The sequence below is a fragment of the Macaca nemestrina genome, chromosome 5 (genome assembly GCF_043159975.1).
Source record: "Macaca nemestrina isolate mMacNem1 chromosome 5, mMacNem.hap1, whole genome shotgun sequence".
NCBI classification, from domain to species: Eukaryota; Metazoa; Chordata; class Mammalia; order Primates; family Cercopithecidae; genus Macaca; species Macaca nemestrina.
The window spans coordinates 147,786,031-147,808,679 of NC_092129.1; the positions used below are offsets into that span (position 1 = coordinate 147,786,031).

The following is a 22,649-nucleotide window of genomic DNA, read 5'->3' on the forward strand; positions in this document are numbered from 1 at the left end:
GGTGTCCGCCACCTCGCCTGGCTAGTTTTTTGTATTTTTTGGTAGAGACAGGGTTTCACCATGTTAGGCAGGATGGTCTCGATCTCCTGACCTCGTGATCCGCCCGTCTCGGCCTCCCAAAGTGCTGCGATTATAGGCTCGAGCCACCGCGCCCAGCTGCAAGGACGTTTTTAGTCAAGGGAGGATAACACAAAATATTTGAGGAACATGGTAAGGCAGCCACAAGAGGAGCTAGAGAAGCCCAGAGGCAAGCAGGGAGATACTGAGGTGGTGGCTGCTGAGGATCCCAGATAGGTGAGTGTGAATGGAGGGGAGAGATTTTGGAAGGAAACCCTGGTGACTGGCACAAAATGGAGAGAAGAGGAAGGGTTCTGGTCAAGAGCACAAGGGGACTTGAGTGACCCTTTACAAGGCCTAGCTCAGGGTCATTTAGACAACATAGGCTTTCCCAGGACTCATCTGTCCTATTGACTTCAAATGAAAAATTGGTACAAAAGCATCTTTACCTGCAAATTAAAGTTATGGTGAGTCATGTAGCTGCTAAAAAATGCCTGAGCAAGTCTCATGGGCCCAGAGCAGGCCATTATGCTGTTGGGTGGAGAGTAGGTAGAGTCACTGTTATGTGATGGGGCACAGGGAAAAGCTATATTGATTTTGCCAAAAAAGCACAACAGGGGAGAGGCTGAGCTGTATCTCCAGGGCAGAAACCACAGGATAAAGCTTTAAAAGGCAACAAGCACTTCCACTCCACAGAACCGCTTTCTGTATGGCCTCCTGATGGAGGTTGTGGTACCTCTGGAAGCATTGTGCACACTGTCTTTGACTTGGGCTCACTGACAGATTGAACCCTTAAGTTTTCAGGAGACTAAGAAGCCCATCAAACCCCTTGATGAAGCATTATCACGTGGCCTGCGACACGTAAATCTCATCATAGTGTACCATGCAATGTACATCATATACAAGCATCTGTAACAATGTCATACAATTTTAAGAGGATGTTCACCAAAGGGCCAAGACAAAAGCAGTTTGAAAATAAGCCATTTGAGGTGAGAGAGAAGAAACTGGGGTGCCTGGCAAGGAAATGAGAAGGTTTGAGGGTAGGAGGACATAATTGTAGCTTCAAATATCTGAACAACTATTATGGAGGACTGCGTGCATGACCTACCAAGAAGGTAAAACCAGAATTGATGGAGTGGAAGTCACAGATTTTAGCTGGATATGAGAAAGGATTTTTCATTATTTCATAGACATAACGGTGGATGGCAGAGGGGGTTACTTGTGGTTTACAAGCAAAAGTTGGAAGATCATTTTTATTTATTTATTTAGTTACTATTATTATTTTTAAACCAGTCAAGTATAGTGGTAAAGAAGATCACTTTTAGACAACACAGAAGTGACTTTGTTCATAAGGGAGCTGGACCACGTGGTAACTAGGATTCTTTCCAAATTCCGAATTTCAGAATTTGCTGGAAATCATCGCCTCACTTTTCAAGTCACAAAAGAAAAAGCTAACAGCCCCCCATCTTAGAAAGCAGTAAAGGGAAGAAATGCTTTGAGTCTTAATATTATAGTAAAAAGGAAACACATGCTTCTCCCAAGAGACGCCTTTCCTAAGTTGCTTTCCTTCGTAAACAAAGAGAAATATTTTTGTCTGCAGTTAGAGGGAAAGAGTAAGCTAATGCTGCAATAATTTGGGTTGAAACAAGAGGAAATGAAAAGTAACTGCTAATTAATGCCAAAATAAAGGTTTAGCTCACCTATATTCTAAATACAGTCTTGTGTATTAGAAGATGTAGTTTCAGCTGGTTTCCCTCATTTACCAACCCTAACATCGTAGGCAAGTCATTTCAGCTCTCAAAGCTTTAGTTTCTTCACCTGGAAAACTGAATCAAACAGTGGGCTGAATCAAATTGTTGCTAAAAATCAACAGGATGCCTAGCACGCCTAATAGCAAAATGAATTCCGAAGAAACAAAGATTTACACCTGAAAAATGAAACCACAAAATACTAGGAGGAAATTATGTGTGTGTGTGTATATATATAGAATGTGTAACTATATATATATAAAATATATTTGTAATCAAATAATATATATTTGTATATTACATATAAGTATATATTATATATGTAATTATATATGTATATGTAATATATATAATGTAATTATATATAATGTATATATACAAATAATATACATATATTTATAATCTTAGAGTAAGGAAAGTCTTCTTAACTGGGATGCAAAATGCAGAAGTTGGCTGGGCGCAGTGGCTCACGCCTGTAATCCCAGCAATTTGGGAGGCCCAGGTGGGTGGATCACCTGAGGTCAGGAGTTTGAGAACAGCCTGGCCAACATGGTGAAACCTTGTCTCTACTAAAAATACAAAAATTAGCTGGGTGTGGTGGTACACGCCTGTAATCCCAATTATTCAGGAGGCTGAGGCAGGAGAATTGCTTGAACCCAGGTGACAGAGGTTGCAGTGAGCCGAGATTGTGCCACTGTACTCCAGCCTGGGTGACAGAGCAAGACTGTCTCAAAAAAAAAAAAAAAAAAAAAAAAAAAAGCAGAAGTCATACACGATTGATAGATTCAACTATAAAAATTCTAAATTTCTACATGTTAAAAAAAACACATAAAAATGCCACAAGGCCAAAAGACAAATTATATCACAGATAAAGGGCTGATTTTTTCCAAATATAAAGATCTTCTACAAATTAGTAAGAAAGAGATCAATTCAATAACAACGTTAAAAAAAAAAGAGAGAAAAGGAATCTAGAAAATAGTGTTTTGTAAACATGTAAAGAGATGCCAGTGTCACTCATAATAAGAAACACACTTTAAAACTAACCCAAGATAACATTACCAATCTGTTAACCAAAAAGAGACTAAAAGGCTGACCACCCCCATGTTGATAAGGTGTTTACATGTTGTGGGTAGAAAAGTAAATTTAACACGCACAAACTCTTTCACACAGCTGTTCAGCTTCTGGAAACATCTTACAATGACTCTGTACAAGGATTTGCATTGCAGCAATGCTTTAATCAGTAAAAGCCTGGTAACATGTAGAATGTCCATCTACAAGAAACAAAAATAAATGATAGTATATGCACACCACGGAATATTATGAACAATAAAAAAGAAAACTCTTCATGTACTTAATTAGAATGATTTTCCAAAAATTACTATTACATGAAAAAAGCAAGGTTCAGAGCAATACACATGAGACAGCACCATTTTGTCTTTTAAAAAGAAAAATGCTTAACATGTCAGAAATGCTTCTATATGCAGAGAATATTTCTGGAAGGATATTCAAAACACCAGGGAGAAGAACCGGGAATCTGGGAGACTTATTTTTCACTATATAGTCTTTAGTATCTTTAAAATTTCACCTAGATTCAGGTATTATAATTAAAAAAATACAAAATCCCTAGGGCATAAACATTCCATTTCTAGGGTTAGCTTTGCCTAGATTTCTACATACAGTTAGATATGGAGTAAGATAAATATTCCCTCCAAGGACACAGAAACAGCCTAAGACCTTGAGGCTGGGAGATCTCCACCCCTGAAGTACAGTGTGAAGATGGGATGCCAGTCCTCTGCCACCGCACCCAAGTTCCATGGCGTTCTTCACTGTCCTTTGGCCCAGTACAGAGGGCCCCAGCTGCAAAACCAGGACTTTATGCCCACTGCACAACGGATATAAGGCTCTTCCATGCTTTTGGGGGAAGTTCTGTTGAAAATAACTAGATCCAAAGTGGACAGGAAAGGAACCAGAACATTTACACAAACCACAACTTTTTAGCTGAGTTTACAATGGCTTCCTGCCTGTTTAAATCAGGACAGCCAAGAACAGACTGCCAGACAAATTGTCATTTGTAGGCCCCTACTGAGCTAAGGCAGTTTTCCACCTGTCCAGGCAAATAAACAGGCCGCCTTGAGTTATGGACAGGTGGGCCCTGTGGCGCCAGAGACTGGGCCATTAGAGCTTGTGAGCAAGAATAGGATGCCTGGGAAAGATACGCTCAGCATCTTGGCCCTGCCCAGCAGCTACAGGCCACAGGCATGCTTCTTACCCACTGGTTACTCACCTGATAGCATCAAAAGGAAACATCTATGGAGAAGAAAGCAGGACAAAGGAACCCTAGGCAGGGAGGGTAGTTGTCCATGAAAACAGAGTTGAGATCAGAGAGCACATCTTTGAGGATGTTGGCATAACACTGGGGGTCAGGAAAAGAGCCTGTGTTGTTTCTGAGGGTCACACATTTCAAAGGAAGTGAAAATGAGGTCCAGATTAATTGTTTTCTCAGAGTCCTATATAATAAAAAGCCTATCCCCCAATGTCTGGCTGCCACTCCGACCGCATAGCACATCTCTAAACAAATTAAAGTTCTCTGGGATATATACACACACATGCGTGCACACATACACAGACCACCTTCGTATCTGGTCTCTAAGAAGCTTCCTCTACCCTGACGTCCCCGAAGTCCACTCAGGGTCAGAGAATGTCTGAGGCCGCCAGCATCTCCCTCTCTTACTGGTTGTAATTACCTATGGGTCTGGCTCCTGAGAGGATGTACTTAAGATTCATTGGGGCCGGGCGCGGTGGCTCACGCCTGTAATCCCAGCACTTTGGGAGGCCGAGGCGGGCGGATCACGAGGTCAGGAGATCGAGACCATCCTGGCTAACACGGTGAAACCCCGTCTCTACTAAAAATGCAAAAAATTAGCCGGGCGAGGCGGCGGGCGCCTGTAGTCCCAGCTACTCGGGAGGCTGAGGCAGGAGAATGGCGTGAACCCGGGAGGCGGAGCTTGCAGTGAGCCGAGATCACGCCATTGCACTCCAGCCTGGGCGACTAAGCGAGACTCTGTCTCCAAAAAAAAAAAAAAAAAAAAAAGATTCATTGGGGCGAATTATTTGTGGTCAATGCTCTTTTAGGACATTAACACCATTTCTGTGTTCCAAGTGGTGGTGGCATACCCTGAACTCACCTTCGCTGCCTCCATGAACACCCAGTTGGCCTCCCTCACTGGATCTCCCATTTCCAAGATTTCTGGCCATCTTCTGGTCTTAGCAATTTTGAATTCTCTTCCCTTTGCTTCACGATCCTGGTTTTCAGATTTTATTTCTGCCTTGAGTATGCAATGAGCTCATGGAAAGGCATTTCCTAAGACAATGACCTATAACCCAGCCCCTCCGCCAGAACTCACCCACATCCTTGCCCAGGATGACAACAAGAACAATGATCAAGTTTGAGAAATTCTGATTTCATTCTAGTTCAACAGCTTTTTAAAAATGTGTGTTTTTTAAAACACATGTTTAAAAGCATGCACCCAACAGCTTAAAATAAAGAAATCAAGGGAAAAAACCAAGATGAGAAAGGCCACAGGTAGCAATCATGACTAAAGAAAAAGGAAGTTAAAAGTAAAAGTCAAGTTATAAGCTATATTTGTAAGACAATATTAAGTGTAGGGTAGAATTTTCAATTTCTCCTACAGGAGAAATTAAGAGAAAGTAGCCCAATAACCACTCCTGCTTCTCCCTCCCTACCCCAAGCACGCATGGCTTGCTCCCTCACGTCCTCCTCAAAGGGGCCTTCCTTGGCTGACTCACCTAATGGCAACCCTCCTCCCACCGCACCCTCTAATCCTGTTCTTAGCTGTATTGTTCTCATAAGCACTCCCATCATCAACTACATACTATGATTTTTACCTATTTATTCTTTTTAAATTCTCATTCCTCTCTAGCTTTCTAGAATGACAGCTCCATGAGGGCAAAAGGATTTGTCTGTTTTGTTCATTGCACTTAGAGCCTACCTGGAAAAGAGCAAGTGCTCAACAAATTAGCTGAATGAGTAACTGTAATACAAATATACTTCAATTTTATACTATTATTACTGATTATGTAAAATACCGCTACTTGTTCTTAGACACAATTGCTTAGAATAATATAAAATGAACTATTATTCCAAAAGTCATGTAAAGTCACGCACTCTGTATCCTACTGATACTTTATTAGAAAAACAAGATACGAAACCACAACCTAAGTATAAAAAGAATATACCAGAAAATGTTTCCTTCTGTGATTCTCAGCATTTGTATGGACTGGAATAAAGGTCAAATTCCTCTCATCTATATTCACCTACATTCATTGTCACCCAAACTTTCAGTCTGGGGTTAAAAAAAAAAATGTAACAAAACAAAAAAGAGAGAAAAGGAAAATTCTCCTTTTGCTGGCGATTTTGCAAATACCCCAAGTCCCTCCCTGGGCTTGATGGTGCCTTCTTGCTGCAGCTAAAGGGAACCAGGCTGTTTAGTGGGGGACCGAGGCTGGCGGTGTGCGTGGTAGCCTGCCGACACCACAAGTGGTAGAAATGCTGGTGCAGAATAGAAATGTGAGTCAACCCTGGAAAAAATGTTAAAAAGCAAAAATAAAAGCAAAATCCCTCTGGCGCAGAGGGCTGAGAGGCTGGAAGAGAAGCCCATCCTTAACTCCACCTGTAAAAATAAGAATGAAAAGGAAAAATGAATGAGAAAAGTAGGGAGGAAGAAAAAAAGACAAAAAAGCATAAAAGAAAAGGGGAGAAAGAGCAAAGGGAAAAAGAAAAAGGGAAATGGATGAGTGACAGACAGGGACAGCAGCAACGGGGAGATGCATCGGTGGGAAGTGAAGTGGCAGCGGCAGGGAGGGCGCATTCCCCTTGCTTTCCAGCACCTGTCCAGTTAGAGGCATGATGGCAGCAAGGGACCAGCAAGTGGGAGAGAACACACCAGTTTTCTCATCACCAGTCAATTGCAGAGCCAGGACTAACTCCCGCTCATTCACAACACTGTGGAGTTTCTCCTGTTAGCATCAAGACCATGGAAATGCACATATACATACATATATACACACACACACTGCATATATATACACACACACACGCATATATACACATCTATAATCTAGGCTAACAAAAATCACTTCGATAGAAAGGCCAAAACTGTTTGTTTACGGCTGCCTATAAAATAAATGAGATTATTTTTAAAATATGAACAAATTACCTCAATATTACCACACCACCTAAACCCAATGGAAATTTCAAGGGTGTTTCATCTAGGATAAAAGTTGTGACTACTGCGTATACTTGGAAACAACTTAAACAGACATTCCAGGCCCTAATCTTTCCCCAGAGGTAGGAGTGTCACATTCTTCTTCAGGGCGGGAGGGCTTTGCTCAGCACAAAAGACTACACAGCATGCTTGTTTACATAACGAGGAACAATGCACACTGCAGAATATGGCGTGGGAAATTTAGTCATCATCGGTGGAAATGCAAATCTCCTTATTTTACATTCTTCTTTTTGCACACCTAACCCCCAAGGGTTAAACGCAGCCAAAGCCTCTACGGAGTTGAACCAATCAGCTTGTCTCTTGATGACATCATGCCTCCAATGGGACAGAGCTGGAAAGGGCAAGGCAGCGAGGCCACTTCTGGACTTGGCCTGAAAGGGTGCCCTCCCAGTTGCTGCCACTTCACTTCTCAGGAAAAGGATTCAAGAGCCAAGGGTCTCCTCAACTACCATTTCAGACAAAGCCAGGACATTCCCAAAATCCTGTGCCAGAAATTATTCTCAGCTTATACAAAACGCATACAAAGCAAGTCCTTGCTCTTCACCCATCTCCCACTTATTTAATATTTATGAAAGCTGATTACAAAACACAAATTTATCATTTAAGCCTTTAGTCAAGTTTTAAATGACTCCAATGTTTATGCTAAGCAGAGAAACAGCCTTCTGTGGTTTTCTCTTTCATAAACTTCAATCCCATTCAAAGCAGGTGGGAGGCTGATCTGGTCATCACAAACTTTTTATCCATTCAAACCACAATATGACCAGAAAGACGTTTTTGTTCTTCCTACAAGGTATTTATCTCAGATGTTAATTGGTGCTGGTTCTGTGTGCTGTGGGTACCTCACACTGTGCAAGAGACAGAGGATGAAGACACACAAAAAAGAAATTCTGCCACAGGAGCACACAGCTGAGATGCCGAGGACACTGCCAGATTGATGAAGGGAAAACAGGTTTCTTTCCTATAGTAGGAAGTGGGAAAGGCTTAAAGTTTTGGATTTTTAATTTTGTTAAATTTACATATTTTTATTTGGAAATATCTGTATCAGTGCAGAAAAACGAAGTTTTAGAGACACTGGATGCCATTACTTTATATATCATTAGTTTATTATAAAGAAAGAAAGTTTAAATAAAATTTATGAATTTATTATAAAGACAGACATGGAAATTATTTATATGATGAAATATTTCAGGACTTCAGTGGAAGGCGCAGCTTCACGTGATGTCATTTCAATAGTGATTTATTTCTGTCTGCATTCTTTCCAAGAATGTCACCATCTTTAAATAAGAAATAATCCTGTCACCTAGAACTACTTTGGTGCCTCTATATTCTGGCAGAAGAATTTTGTCTCCAACTTCCACGCTAATTGATCGAATCTTTCCACCCTTTCCTTTACAGCCTGATCCAACAGCTACCACTGCTGCTTGTGATACTTTTCTGTGAGATTTTCCTGGAGGCATAATGCCTCCTTTGGTCACAGTTTCAGTTGCACTCCTTTCAACCAATATTCAAAGAGTGAAAGAAACTTTCTACATGCTGGTCCCGCCATGACTCCACTGCCACAGCTTTGGTGCTTCCAGTTAAATGATGAATTTCTCCTGCTTCCCAGCACTCTCAATATCTAAGCCTTGCAGTTCATTTGCAAATGAAGATTAATTTACAATTTACATGCTAGAGCCATGTTTACTGCTCCAGCATACAGCCATCTATGCTTGCTCAGAGTTGATAGAAACAGTGCCAAAAACTGCTGTGTCACTCAGGGTCCCTGCAGGAAAAGATGGCACAAATTGTGCACCTGAAGGAACTTAATAATGGGATTATTTACACAGGGCGGGGAGCTAGTCACAATGTGGAGCCTTAGGTAAGGTGCAGGGAGGGGAGCTAGTCACTATGAGGAGCCTTAGGTCAGAAGGGTCAAAGGGAGGAACCATTTACTAGAACCCAGAGAGAACAGCTATTGGGAGAAGGTCCCTCCAGGAGTGGTGGCTTTCAGTAGAGGAACACAGCCAATCCAGCAACCCCTTGGCCTATTAATGTACATAGGCAGATAGAAAAGGGTAGGAACTGAACCTGAAGGGCAGGTGGAAAATGACCTGTGCAGCATCTAATGGTTGGAGAACAGTTTCAACAACAACAAACCAACCAACCTTATGATATAGCCATACAAGAGAACACAGCCTTTTTAGAATGATGGTCTGAATCCAGATCTTATTGATGCTGTCATGGTAAAATATCTACAACATGCAGTAACTAGGTAAGAAAAGCAAATTATAATTAGTAAATACACTAAGATGCCAAATTTGGATATGTATTAAATGTTAACAGAGGTTAAGTGTGCATGGAGGGATGTAGGTGAATTTCCCACTCCTTATCTATATATTTTTAAAGTTTTATTTATGTACACCTCAGTTTGTCCTCTATTATGTCCCAAGCATCATTAAGGCAACAAAGAGTGCTTTGACTTGACTGGAGAACACAGAAAATAACTAGTGAAGCTTGGATTCAGATCTCCTCTTAGGCTGAGCTCTTTTAAAGGCAAACTATGACTTCTTTGTCACCAAAAATACAATAGAAAATAGGGAGAACACTAGTGTCATTAACAGATACGATCACAGAGGTTTACCTTAACCAGGCCATCTTTCAGAAGTCAAGTTGCTCAGGGTAGTTCAACAGGGCTGCATTAACCCACAATAAAGAGCAGTCTCTATTTGGAGAAAATGACTCCCAGATCTATTAGACATACATGTTCCCCAACTGGAGAACATCATCCCAACCAACCAACCAACCAACCAACCAGCCAGCCATTTGCTGGCCATTATGTGGAAGAATATATTTGAAAAATAAATTGTAGAGAAGGCTGCAGATTTCTCTCCAACCTCTCTTCTCCTCTCAGGGAGTTCAACAGAAAGCTCGTTAACTTCTCAAATGAGAACAATGGGGAAGGTGCCTGCCCTACTTTCTCAGGCTGGGTGGGCTCTCCCATCCCTGCAGTGAGGCAGCGCTGTGTAGGAGGATCACCAGTTGAAGGGTTTGAACTCCAGTGGTTCCCCATGACTCTGCCACCACTGAACAACAAAGAACCTCCTGCAAAGAGCTCTGCCTTTTTGTTTGTTTTGAGACAGAGTCTCACCCTGTCACTCAGGCTGAAGTGCAGTGGTGTGATCTCCGCTCACTGCAACCTCCGCCTCCTGGGTTCAAGCAGTTCTCTTGCCTCAGCCTCCTGAGTGGGTGGGCCTACTGACACATACCACCATGCCCGGCTAATTTTTGTATTTTTAGTAAAGATGGGGTTTCACTATTTTGGTCAGGCTGGTCTCGACCTCCTGACCTCAGGTGATCCACCTGCCTCGGCCTCCCAAAGTGCCTGGATTACAGGCGTGAGCCACCATGCCCGGCCTGAGCTCTGCCTTTCTTAAGGTCTGAAGGCACTCCAGGCCTCAGTTCGCATTCTCAGAAGCTCCAAGCACAATAGTAACATTAATATCTACCACTTAGTCAACACTTTATGCATGCTAGGAACTATGCTAGGCAGTTAAACACAACTCTAATTGGTAAAACACTCTGAAACACAGATCTAACTGCCTCAGTTTCACAAATAAGAACAACAACAGTGAGCTTACTGAGGTCATCCATGCACCGAGGTGGAGATGGTGGAGCTGGGGCTCAAAGCTGGACCTGCTGACTCCCGAACCTGAGCCCATCTGCTGTCCTGCACTTCCTTCTAGGAACAGCGCGAGGGGCTCCCACCCCACAGCCTTCCTTCTGCCTCCCCAGGCCTCACAGTGAGGAGCTGAGCTAGGCCCAAGCACTTTCAGATCCTTCAGAGCAGAGTTCCCCACATCCCGGGGTCCAAGGACAACAAAGAAAAACATCAGTAAGGACAGGATATGGCAAAGCAGGCTACGGGCACTGGTCAGGGATAGGGTGGGAAGCAGCCATTAACTAATGCCCCATTCCAGGAAAGCCTGCCAAGGCCCTGGGTTTAGGGCCAATCACTGGGGGAAACACTTTCGGAGTTTCTCTTTAGAGAGCGATATCCACAGACACCAAGTACAATATCACTAAGAAACAACACTGAAGGGTTACACATAAGGGGCCCTGTTAATGTTTAGGATGTAAGCAACCTTGATCTTCTGAATTCTTTCCAATAAGACCTCAACTGCCTTTAAGTTTTTTCAAATTTAAAATGTAGCAGGGCTTCTGCATTTCAGTCACACTAGAGAACTGGCCCACAACACCTAGATCTTGGATAGATCTAGATCCCTGGGCCATTGCATGCACCTGCAATCTTTATCTGCACAGGTGATATCAGCAAATGAACCTCCTCTCGATGCAAAGAGACACTGGCTTATGAGCCCACACAGCCAACCTCAAGCCCAGCTTTGCCCAGGTGATTTTGTATTTCTTGGCCAGGAGGAAACAGTGGAGCCCATAAGACTGCCCAGAAATGCTGCATGTTAACAGGACATAAATATCCTGTGAAGAATCGGCCAGCACTGCTGACCTCTCCGGGTGGGCATACGCTCAGAAGGAGCCATAAGGAAGAGGTGATTCATTGGACTGGTAAAGCTGATTTCCAGCCCGTTTAAAGGATTCTGAGATACTGCCTTGATAGCATATCTAGGAGTCATCCCTCAGTATCCACAAGGGATTGGTTCCAGAACACCATTTGGATATCAAAACCTGTGGATGTTCAAGTCCTTGACATGAAATAACATTGCATATAACCTACATACATCTTGTATATTCTAAATCATCTCTAGATTCCTTATAATACCTGATACAATGTAAATGCTATATGTAAATAATTGTTATACTGTATTTTTATTTGCATTATTTGTTATTGTTGTTTTATTTTTTTCTCCCAAACATTTCCATCCACAGTTGACTAAATCCACAGACGCAGAAAACCATGGATATGGAAGGCTGGCCGTACTCATCTCTTGGCCTGATGCTCGAGGCCCTCTCACTACCTGGTGCAAATCTCGCTTTCTACCCTTATTTCTCATTCTGCCCTTACATACACTCAGCACCCTAGAGAAACCAAACGACCTGAGCTTTCCTGGCTCCATGCCTCTGCTCATGCCGCTCTCTCCACGCACCTCTCCTCGTCCCACCAGCTTCAATCTGGTTTTAACCGTAAGACTTAGTCTTTTAATTCCATGTCAAATCCCACTGCTCTAGTGATCGTTCCTGAATCTCTTCCCAACCTCTCATACCTCCTGTCTCCACTCCCCCACCCACTGATTTTTAAAAAAATCTCAGACCTCGGTGAGAGTCACTGATGTTTTTCTCTCTTGACCTCTGCGGCCATTTCAGAGCACACTGCACTTATCTTCGCCCTCCTCTTAAATTTATCTTGAACTTTTCCTACAGCTGACTGTAAATTAGTAAAACTCTGTTTTAAAAAACAAAGGTAGAGCACACATTCCTACAAATATACATACTCCAGTGTGTAATCTCCTGGCATCCCCCTCCCCCAAGCTATCTCACTCATAGTGATTTTCCACGAGTGGCCAGGTATCTAGCACAGGCTCACCAAATCTTTGTTTACTAAGCAATGAAAATCTTCTGCACAGGATTCCTGTCTCTGCCTAATCAGAATCTTAAGCTTCATCTTCTACCTTATCTGGAGGTAGTGCTGGAAGCACAGCCCCCGCCCCCAACCCCGTTCCTTCACTGGAAACAGATTGGCTTTGGTTTACATAACTTTCCAGCACCTACCCAAATAGAGTTGGGTAGGGCATTAAGTCTACAGATTGTTCAAATGGACATGTCAGCTGTAGTGTTCGCGTCCTCTTGAAGAGCTAAATGCAGTTCTTGAAATTATTCCTCAGAGACAGACCCAGTCCACTTCAAAGGCAGCTTCCACTCAGTAAGAAGCTTGCAAGGGTGGTACTTTAACATTCCCAGGGTGTTTACCTATCTTTGAGAAACACATTCTTCTGCTCAGCGAGACATGCCATAGGTCACTGAGACATACTTCAGTACATATTTCCAACTAATAATGGCTATGAAAGAAAACTGGGCCTCTGACTCCCAATGTTTTCTACTCCCTAATCTTCGTTTCCTGAACCACTTAGTCCTCTTCTGCCTGACCAATCTGGGAATGTGGGATGGGCAGGACCCTTCTGCTGGAAGAAGTATTTGGCCTTCCAGGACAGCACAGTAAGAATAACCATGGAGAAGCAGGAACTAGAAAAGCCTTCCTCTTGCAGCTGTAAAAAAGAATGAGATCGTGTCCTTTGCAGGCAACATGGATGCAGCTGCAGGCCATTATCCTGAGTGAATTAACGCAGGAACAGAAAACCAAACAGTGCAGCATGTTCTCCCTTAAACATTGGGTACTCAGGGACATAAAGATACAACAATAGACACTGGGGACTACTGGAGAGGGGAGGGAGTGGGGGCAAGGGCTGAAAAACTAACTACTGGGTACTATGCCCACTACCTGGGTGATGAGATCAATTGTATCCCAAACCTCAGCATCATGCAATATACCCATGTAACAAACCTGCACATGTACCCCCTGAATCTACAATAAAAGTTGAAATTATATATATAAAAAAAGAAAAGCCCCCTGTCCTCCCCTAAACACCGCATCACACCTCTCAACCAACCCTGGATCTTCTCTCTTCCTCCTGAAGGACTCATAGGAAGTACTCCAGCTCATCTTAAGCATCTCCAGGGTGAGCATGATTCTCTCAATGGGGCTGATGGGATCCAAATATTTCCAAACAGCATGTCATTTCTAGAAACTGCCCCTCCCTCAGCCCTGCTCTGCTGGGGCCTCCACCGGCTAATTTAACCATTAATGGACCTGTCCTCTGTGATCCACGCTACCTGAGGCTCGCCTCTTCCTATGATTGTCAGAAACACATTAGTTACAGAGTGAAGGAACCAGAGCAACCTTGCCCAGATCCTGGGCCTGACAGTTGGCACGCAGGGGAGCTGTGGTGGGCTGCGGCCAGCCTGGCTAGCCCAGCTCCCTGTGACGTCACGTCAGCCTTACCTCATCCCACTCTGAGGCGAAGGAGGGTGACTTCTCCAGCCTCTTCTTCCCAATGCTGCAGTTGGATAAGGACTCGCTCCGACTCCCCATGGTAGCGTCCTCTGTGGGTGAGCAGGTCAGGAGATCAGAGTCAGACTTGGACAAGCTGCGGCTGAGTTTGAGTTCAGCTTTGGGTTTGCTGGTGGGAGGGGCTCGGCTCCTGGCCCCACTCCGGTCTCCTTCCTCAGCACCACCAGGGTGCGGAGATGCTGTGTGAGTCAAAGTTTCAGGGTGTGAGCGGCTGTTGGTGGTGGGCAGGCCTGTTAGGTAGCCCACTCTCTTGCTCTGGTCCAGGGCACTGGGTTGGGAGGCTCCAGGAGCATGCACACCCGTCTCCTCCAGCTGCATGCTGGCCTTGTGGCAGGCGCCCTGCTGGGGGGACCCGTCTGGATGGCTCTGGCCAGCAGTACAGAGCAGCTGGAAAGGGTCCTGCCCCACCTCGCACACCGGGGAGGAGCCGTGGAGGAGGCCTGAGAACTGCTCTGGGACCTGCCCGTCCTGCCCCTCCGCAGAGTCCTGGCTCCGGCTGCTGCTGCTCCGCCTGTGGTCTTGGAGTGGACGGAGAGACAGAGAAATAAAAAATTAAACGTGGCAAAAATCAACAAAGTTCCAATGCAGCAAGCATATGGCAGAGCAGAGGAATTCACAGAGAAACAGGAGAGAAACTGGATAGGCTGGGGAGGGGGAGAGGAGAGAAGAAGAGAGAGGAAGGCAGACAGTTTTCATATTGTTCTTAATGTTCAATTTGTACCCAAAGTCAGAGCATTTATGAAATTCCAAACACTGGCCTGATTAATGCTATCTGGCAGCCTTCCCTGTTGTTAGATTTCTGTTAACATTAACGACCAGACCTTGCTATATAAGGCGAGAAGAGTGTTAACTATAACCTAGAGAAAGGACACAAGTCAGGACAGAGTGAGTGAACATGGAGTAAAAGTGAGAGCGCCAGTGAGCAAGCGCGAGCAGTGAGACTCACTCCTGGAACATCTGATACATTTCCATAAAGGCCAAAGTGTTATTTAAAGGCCACCCGCCCTCCCTTCCTCTGGCAAGCAGCAACAGAAAAAAAAAAAAAAAAAAAAAAAAGAGGTCATGATCCACAACCTGCAACTTCTGGAATTCCTTAACAGAAACAAAACGGCAGAGAAATAACTGCTTCCTTCCTCCGAGGGGGCCATTCCGAGTTCCACGCCTCATCCTTCCTTCCTCAGGGAGCACAGACTTTTCTTTCTCTCTCTTTTTTTTTTTTTTTTTGAGAATGTGTACAACTTGCTTCTTCCAAAATCTCCCAGCTGCTCATATTTGTTTAAGTTTAACCTTAGTTGATCCACTGAAAACAAAATGGTCTAATTTGTCAATGCCAGGAGACATTTGCAGTTCTCTCGAGACTTCCCCAACATCCTAGAAATCTGACACTACTAGCTCATGAGGCCAACTACTACTGTACACTCAAATACCTCGCCCTGAAGTAGCATAAACAGTTGGCCAAATCAGAATCTAACATCAGCACTACACTGGCACACCCAGGGGCTTCCCTTGCATGAACTCAGTCCCATTAAAGATTTTAACCCACATCATCAGAGTAAATAATACTATGTCCAGCACTAGCTCACATTCCATAATATTCAACTTTATCTTCTCTATACGTGGAATCTGTTGCACCTACACTAAACAATTCCCTAGTCTGCTCAAAACTCTCAAGAACTATTCATGAGCTCAGAGAATCTTAGAATCAAAAGGGTCAACTATGTTTACAGATGAGGAGTCTTAGTGGTTACCCCAGGTGGTGGGGGAGAAGACTTTAACCCAGGAGCCTGAAGATCTGGCTCTGGTCCTGGCTGAGCTGTTCTCTAGCTGTGTGGCCTTGGTAGTGAGTTCATCTTATTGGGCCTCAGTGTCTAAAGTAAGTGGGCTGGGCTACGTGATACTTAAAAATCCCTTTAATGTCACGATAGTGATGAGAATCCAGGTCTCCACCATGTCATGATGGTACACTTCTCCCACTTAGGGACGCGAGACCCCTGTTTGGGTACCTCTCCTGTTGCTGCCTACACAGTACCCACTCTCCCTCATCGGCACGCCTGAAGGCCCAAAGCCCCTTCTTGAGGTTCAGTTCTGCAACTGGAGAGGGTAGCCAGATGAGGAGAACTGCAAAATGAACAGTGCTTTATAAACACAACGTACTAAAACACAGTCTCCAATGCCCACGCATGACGCTACTGTCCTGTAACAGTGGTTCTTCCAAAACAGGCTTTAAGAAATAGTCTCAACAACCAGCTCTCACAGCGAGCCCAACTTGCTGAGGTCTGACCGGCGATACATTTCCCCCATCCCTCTCCTCTCCTCCCGGCTCCAGAAGAGCAGTTCGGTCTCCATAGTCTGTTCAGCTTTTCACGAGTCTAGAGAAGTGGCCAAGGGCAGCCAATTAGCTCCACTTTATAGCTCTGATTACTTATCCACAGGAGCACAGAAGCACCAACTTTGGCATGTCCCTCCTCTATACTTTATTTTTTTTTGAGACCAAGTCTTGCTCTGTCACCCAGGCTAGAGTGCAGTGGCACACTCTTGGCTCACTGCAACCTCTGCCTCCTGGGTTCAAGTGATTCTCCTATCTCAGCCTTCTGAGTGGCTGGGAGTACAGGTGTGTGCCACCATGCCCAGTTAAATTTTTTTGTATTTTTAGTAGACATGGGGTTTTGCCATGCTGGCCAGGCTGGTCTCGAACTCCTCAAGTGATTTGCCCGCCTTGGCCTCCCAAAAGTGCTAGGATTACAGGCGTGAGCCACCGCTCCCTGCCACTCCTCTACACTTGACCACTTTGAGACTTTCACATCCCAACTCAAAAATGCTATACCCCAAAGGTCAGGTCCTGAGCAATGAACAAGCCCTGAAAAACTTGAATCCTTTAGGGAAGAAGGAATGTTGATTACACAAGAGTTTCACATAGCTTAACCGAGGCCCCAGGAAGCCACGACTCATGGCTATGAATATTGCATACAACAACTGGCAGCCAGATCAGAGCTACCCAGTGGTGCTGCACGGTGGGGCTACAGTCAGGATGACACATGACCACTTAATGTGGCTCAGGTCAACAGTACTTCGTAGGAGAAACCGATGGGGACAGTTAATCAGGCTACAAAATTTGCCATCTCTGGGACCACATTCTAATGGCCAACTTCCTACAGATCCTGGCCCACGGTACAATGTCCCTCTGCCTATATTTGAATGCAAGGTGACTTTGATAAAAGGAGCACAGACTTCTACTGCTTTGTATCAACTTCCAGCTTCATATTTAACAACTAGGAGCTAAGGGACCAACAATGAAAGAAAACACCATAGCTCAGAACTGGGGGCCAGCCTGGCTCACGCTGCCTGGGTGGACCTCAGAACCCAGGCCACAGAGAATGTTCAAACTACTGCTGTGGGAGCCAACAATGCAGGCCCTGTGAAACAGCCACCCATTCATGCTAGCTATCAATGATGAAAGAGAAACAGATGCCAAGGGCTCAATACCAGACACATGCCAGGGGGAAGGAAGTGGGCAGAAGGAAAGAATGGAAACTTATGGAGGAAGGAAATATGTGGTGTGGAGGAAGAATCTCTGAGGGTCATAATCCTATTGGAGAAGCCACAATCCACCAATATTGTGTGGAATATAAGAAATGATGGAAAGAAATTCTTATAATCATATGACTTAGCCAGGCAATTCCTAAGAAAGACACTTTGGTATCTGAAAAGCTTGCCGAGATCTAAGAGCCTAAGGCTGGTGTTCTCGTTCCCGTTAAAAACTACATCCAAGGCCAAGAGGAGTTTTTTTGGCAGATCAATGGGTGGGAAAAGAATTACTCAATGGTTTCTTCCTTCTGCAAAGTAAGGATAATATAAGGTCTCTTAGGGACAAGGTGCTAACAATAGAGTACACTGATCAAGAAGCAGTTCTTAAGCAAATTACTTCACTTCTTTGTGCAATTCTGGGATCTTAATTGGGGGATTGTTGCGATAATTAAACTATACGTGTAATGCATTAAGAACCATGTCTGGCACATGCCACACTCTCAATAGATGTTAAAATTGTTATTATCCTCCACACAGGATCTGTTACAACACACTTTGCTCACAGATGAGACCGACTACTTCTCCGTTCCTCACAGGTCTGTCACAAGGATCATCAAAGATAAGGCACATGAAAGTACTGTGCAAGATATAAAGCACTTCACAAGCATTCATTACCTTCACCATCCTCGTAACTCTGAACAGCAGAAGGAAGGGACAGAAGGTAATATGGTGAGAGGGCTGAAGTGAGAAACTCTAAGACAGGCCCCAGAACTGTCACTGTAACCACTCATCCCATTGACAAACGTATGAAGTGTCTGACCTCAGGGGGCACCCAGCTGATATGAGGATAAAGAAGCTGGGTGTGGTGGCTCACGCCTGTAATCCCAACACTTTGGGAGCCTGAGATGGGAGGATCGCTTGAGCTCAGGAGTTCAAGATCAGCTTGGGCAACATGGTGAGACCTCATCTCTATAAAGAATTTAAAAATTAGCTGGGTGTGGTGGTGCACACCTGCAGTCCCAGCTACTTGGGAGGTTGAGATGGGAGGATAATTTGAGTCCAGGAATTCAAGGCTGCAGTGAGCTATGATTATGCCACTGCACTCCAGCCTGGGAGACAAAGCGAGACCTTGTCTCCCCCAAAATAAAATAAAAATAAAAATAATTTAAAAAAAAATAAAGACACCAAGTCTGCCTCAATAGATGCTTTAAGACAGGCAAAAACCATATGCATGGCAGACAAAAAGGAAAGCCTGATTACTTTGAACCAGAAGGTTTCTCAGAAGAGGTAGCTTTCGAGCTGAGCACTGAAGGAGAAGTAAGACCTTGTCAGGCTTACAGAGAAGTAAAAATACACTAGGAAAGGCAGAGAAGGGGCAGGTGTGGCAGCATATGCCTGTAATCCCAGCACTTTGGGAGGATGAGGGAGGAGGATCACTTGAGCTCAAGAGTTAAGAGACCACTCTGGGCAACAAACCTCACGCCAGGGACTAGTGAAGTTGCAGAAGAGACCCTTGGGCCTTTCTCCTACGCTACTTCCCATGTTCCCCGAGCTCTGCCCTTCCCACAGTCTGCCCTTCTAGGATAGAAACAAGGAGATAATGGCACACAGGGAGGGAGGCCTGTTTCTTATGCCACCCATACATCAAGGCCAGCTGCTCTACTCAATAAGGCACAGCAGCATGCTAATTCCCAATCCCATCAACTTGTGATCCTCATTCATTTTCCTTTTACCCTGTGAGCTACCGAAGCAAGGGGTCTTCTGTGCTGCATTTTAATTACTATGGTGAGCTATGGGATCTCAAGGGCTTTTGAATAATAACATTTTAACATTTACACATTTTCATTCACCTCTGCCCACTTAAGGCTGAAGAATGCAGCTCATGTGAGGAGTTGCTAACTCAAATCAACCCTCAGGCCCAGAGAAGAAGGCTGGGGGACCCAGTGTCCCATGTTGTTTTGTGTTCTCTGTATCATTAGGATTGGAATCCTCCAGCTGCGTAGTGACTACGGTGAGCGTCAAAAACCATGGATGTGCAGGAGAGCTCCCCCAAGTACATGGCTGCTTTCAGAGGGTCACCAGGCTCTCCCTGGAAGGAAGGTCCCGACTAGGTTATTCAGACATTTGCTGAAGACTGCAATTTGATAAGACAAATAGACTGAGAGTTCGTTTTGGTCCATGCAACATGAGAAATAGAATAAGAGCTAGATGGGGATTCAAGAAGCCCGTGTTTTAGTCCCAGCCCTGTGACTTTTCCTCTTTAGGTCTCTTTCAAAAAATGAATGCCCGGGATGCATTCTCCAGGGCTTTGGGATTTAGGCTGGTTTGAATCTGTGATTAAATGACCTCTCTATGGTCCCTTCCAGTTCTGTGATGTCAAGAACATGAATAGCAGCAAGGCTTTTGATGAAATGGTTTTAGCCTTGTGGTTAAAAGTATAGGCTTTGGATTCAGTCACACTAGGGTTTAAGTCTCAGCTCCAATACCTAACCTTTTCTTCCTCAGCTCTGAAACCGGGACAAAAATAGCCCTACCCTGAAGATCTGTCACAAGATATACAATGACATAATCAACATAAATGAAATCAGCATGGCAGCTGGCCCGTGGGAAGCATTCAGTAAATGATGGCTGCTATCATTATCACCATTTTTCATTTACAGTCATTTCTGAACTCTTAGCTCATCACGCTAACACTGCACACAGAGGCTGGCTTCCCTTCTCCTGACTCTGCAAAGGAGACTGATTTCTTCTGAGTAGCCCTGTTAATGAGGCAGAATAAAATTTAAATGCCAGGGAAGGCCAGTATTTTTGCAAGTTTGGTTTGGGATTACATGTAACAGCACAGTGGAAAATCTTCAGACTAGGAGCCATCTGTACTCACTTTGGGGCCCGTAGGTATAGCCCAGCTTTGGGACTTAAGACTGTTTCACAGTGAGTTGGTCTTGATTATCTCATTACATCTCCCCCACCTCCCTGAACTCCTGAAGAGTCTGTTCTCTGCCTGTCATTGGACCTCTGACCTCTGGCCCCCAAACTTCCCCAGTTTTCAATATACCAGCTTTGCCCGGATCAGCTTCCAACCAGCCATGATTTCTAACCATGCCTAATTTAATAGCACATTTGCTGTCTTTGCTCCCCTTGATCTTCTGCCAGTTCCTGTACTGGGTATTCATAGCCATTTGCTTTCTCTTCTCCAGTTGCTGGAATGTTGAGCCCTTTTAAATACTCAAGAAACAACTGACTTGAGTCCTCTACCAATTCACCTAACTCAGTTGGCTTCCAACAGCTACTACTTATTGAGTACTACTCCTTCTGTGCCAGACACTATGGCAAGCATTTTCTTTCTAATACTCACAACAACCATGAGGTAAGAATTAGTACCCCTTCTACATGTAGAAACTGAGGCTTAAAGAGGTTAAATGATTCCCTAAATAATGGTCACCATCCAGTAAGTGCTAGAAAAAGAATTCAAATGCCAGCCTGATTACCAGGCCCAGTAAGCTTTTCACTCATCTCTTGAAAACTATGTAAGATCGATTTCCTCATCTCTTCTGCTCTCTTTAAGCCATCATCTTTACCCACAGCACCTGCACTTTTTGGAGGACAATCACATCAATTTCCTGAGAAGACAGATCAAACTTTTTTAATGACTACTCTCAACACCATGTAAAAATTGGGGGTTAATTTCATCACTTCTCTCCTACCTTAGAAATTAGACCCCATTTAGGATTTACCAATGGTCTTCTAACTGCCTCTTTTTCTAGTTTTCATCCTTCTAGCTCTTTCTATAGCAATGGATACTGTTTGCCCACTGCCCCCAGTACCCACTCCACCCTTCCTGCCTTGGTTATGGGACTTTTAGACAGGTTCACAGCCACCTAGACTAAAGACAATTACTTCCTACCTCCTTTGTAGCTAGGTGTAACCACATGACCAAGTTCTGGCCAGTGGGTTATAAGTGAAAGTGGCACATGTAACTTGTGGGAACTATCTTTAAAGTGCCATTCTCCCCTTTCTTCCTTCCCATGCTGATGGCTTGAACTTGGATAGCCATCTTGAACTATGAGATGGCAGAAAGGAGACTGGGTCCTTAATGGTCATAAACTGCCATTAGGCCCAGCACTCCCACTCTGGACTTCTATCTTGTTCAAACCACAGTTATTGAGGGTTTTCTGTCACATTGAGCCTTGGCTCCTAAGATATTGCGTTATCCCAGTTATCTTCCTACGTTTCTTTCCCCTTGTGCCTCTAAATATAAGCTCTACTCTTTAAAAAAAAAAATTACTATTATTTTAGAGACAGGGTCTCACTCTGTTGCCCAGGCTGGAGTTCAGGAAGCTTGACCACCTGGGCTCAAGCAGTCCTTCCACCTCAGCCTCCAAGCAGCTAGGACTACAGGTGCACACCATTACACCCAGCTAATTTTTAAAATTTTTTTATTTTCATAGAGGCAAGATCTCACTGTGTTGCCCAGGCTAAGTGCTGTTTTGGACCTCTTCAACCTCTCTCGTCTCTCAGCAAAGGATTCTTTTTTTTGTTGTTTTTGAGACGGAGTTTTGCTCTGTCACTCAGACTGGAGTGCAGTGGTGTGATCTTGGTTCACTGCAACCTCTGCTTCCCAGGTTCAAATGATTCTCATGCCTCAGCTTCCCGAGTAGCTGGGATTATAGACGTGTGCCACCACACTCAGTAAATTTTTGTATTTTTAGAAGAGATGGGGTTTCACCATGTTGGCCAGGCTGGTCTTCAACTCTTGGCCTCAAGTGATCCCCCCATCTCAACCTCCCAAAGTGCTGGGATTACAGGTAAGACCCACCATACCCGGCCTGGATTCTCTTTTATGTTAATAATCACCTCAACTTGGATGATTCCTAAATCCGTATTTCTAATCTTCACATCTCTTATCAGACTCATATTTCCAAGTGTTTATGAAGT

At 44.2% G+C, this 22,649-nt stretch overlaps 1 protein-coding gene and 1 pseudogene across 10 annotated transcripts in view; both read right to left on the reverse strand.

Moving 5' to 3' along the window:
* LOC105474491 (ankyrin repeat and sterile alpha motif domain containing 1A) overlaps nt 1-22,649 on the reverse strand; it is a 196,449-nt gene that overhangs the window by 60,764 nt on the left and 113,036 nt on the right. For all 10 annotated transcript variants that reach the window (XM_011729182.3, XM_011729174.2, XM_011729175.2 and 7 more), the window contains one exon: nt 14,121-14,707. In XM_011729182.3, coding sequence (XP_011727484.2) covers nt 14,121-14,707 — 587 coding nt within the window. The remainder of the gene's footprint in view (nt 1-14,120; nt 14,708-22,649) is intronic.
* LOC112425313 (10 kDa heat shock protein, mitochondrial pseudogene) lies at nt 2,552-10,718 on the reverse strand (annotated as a pseudogene).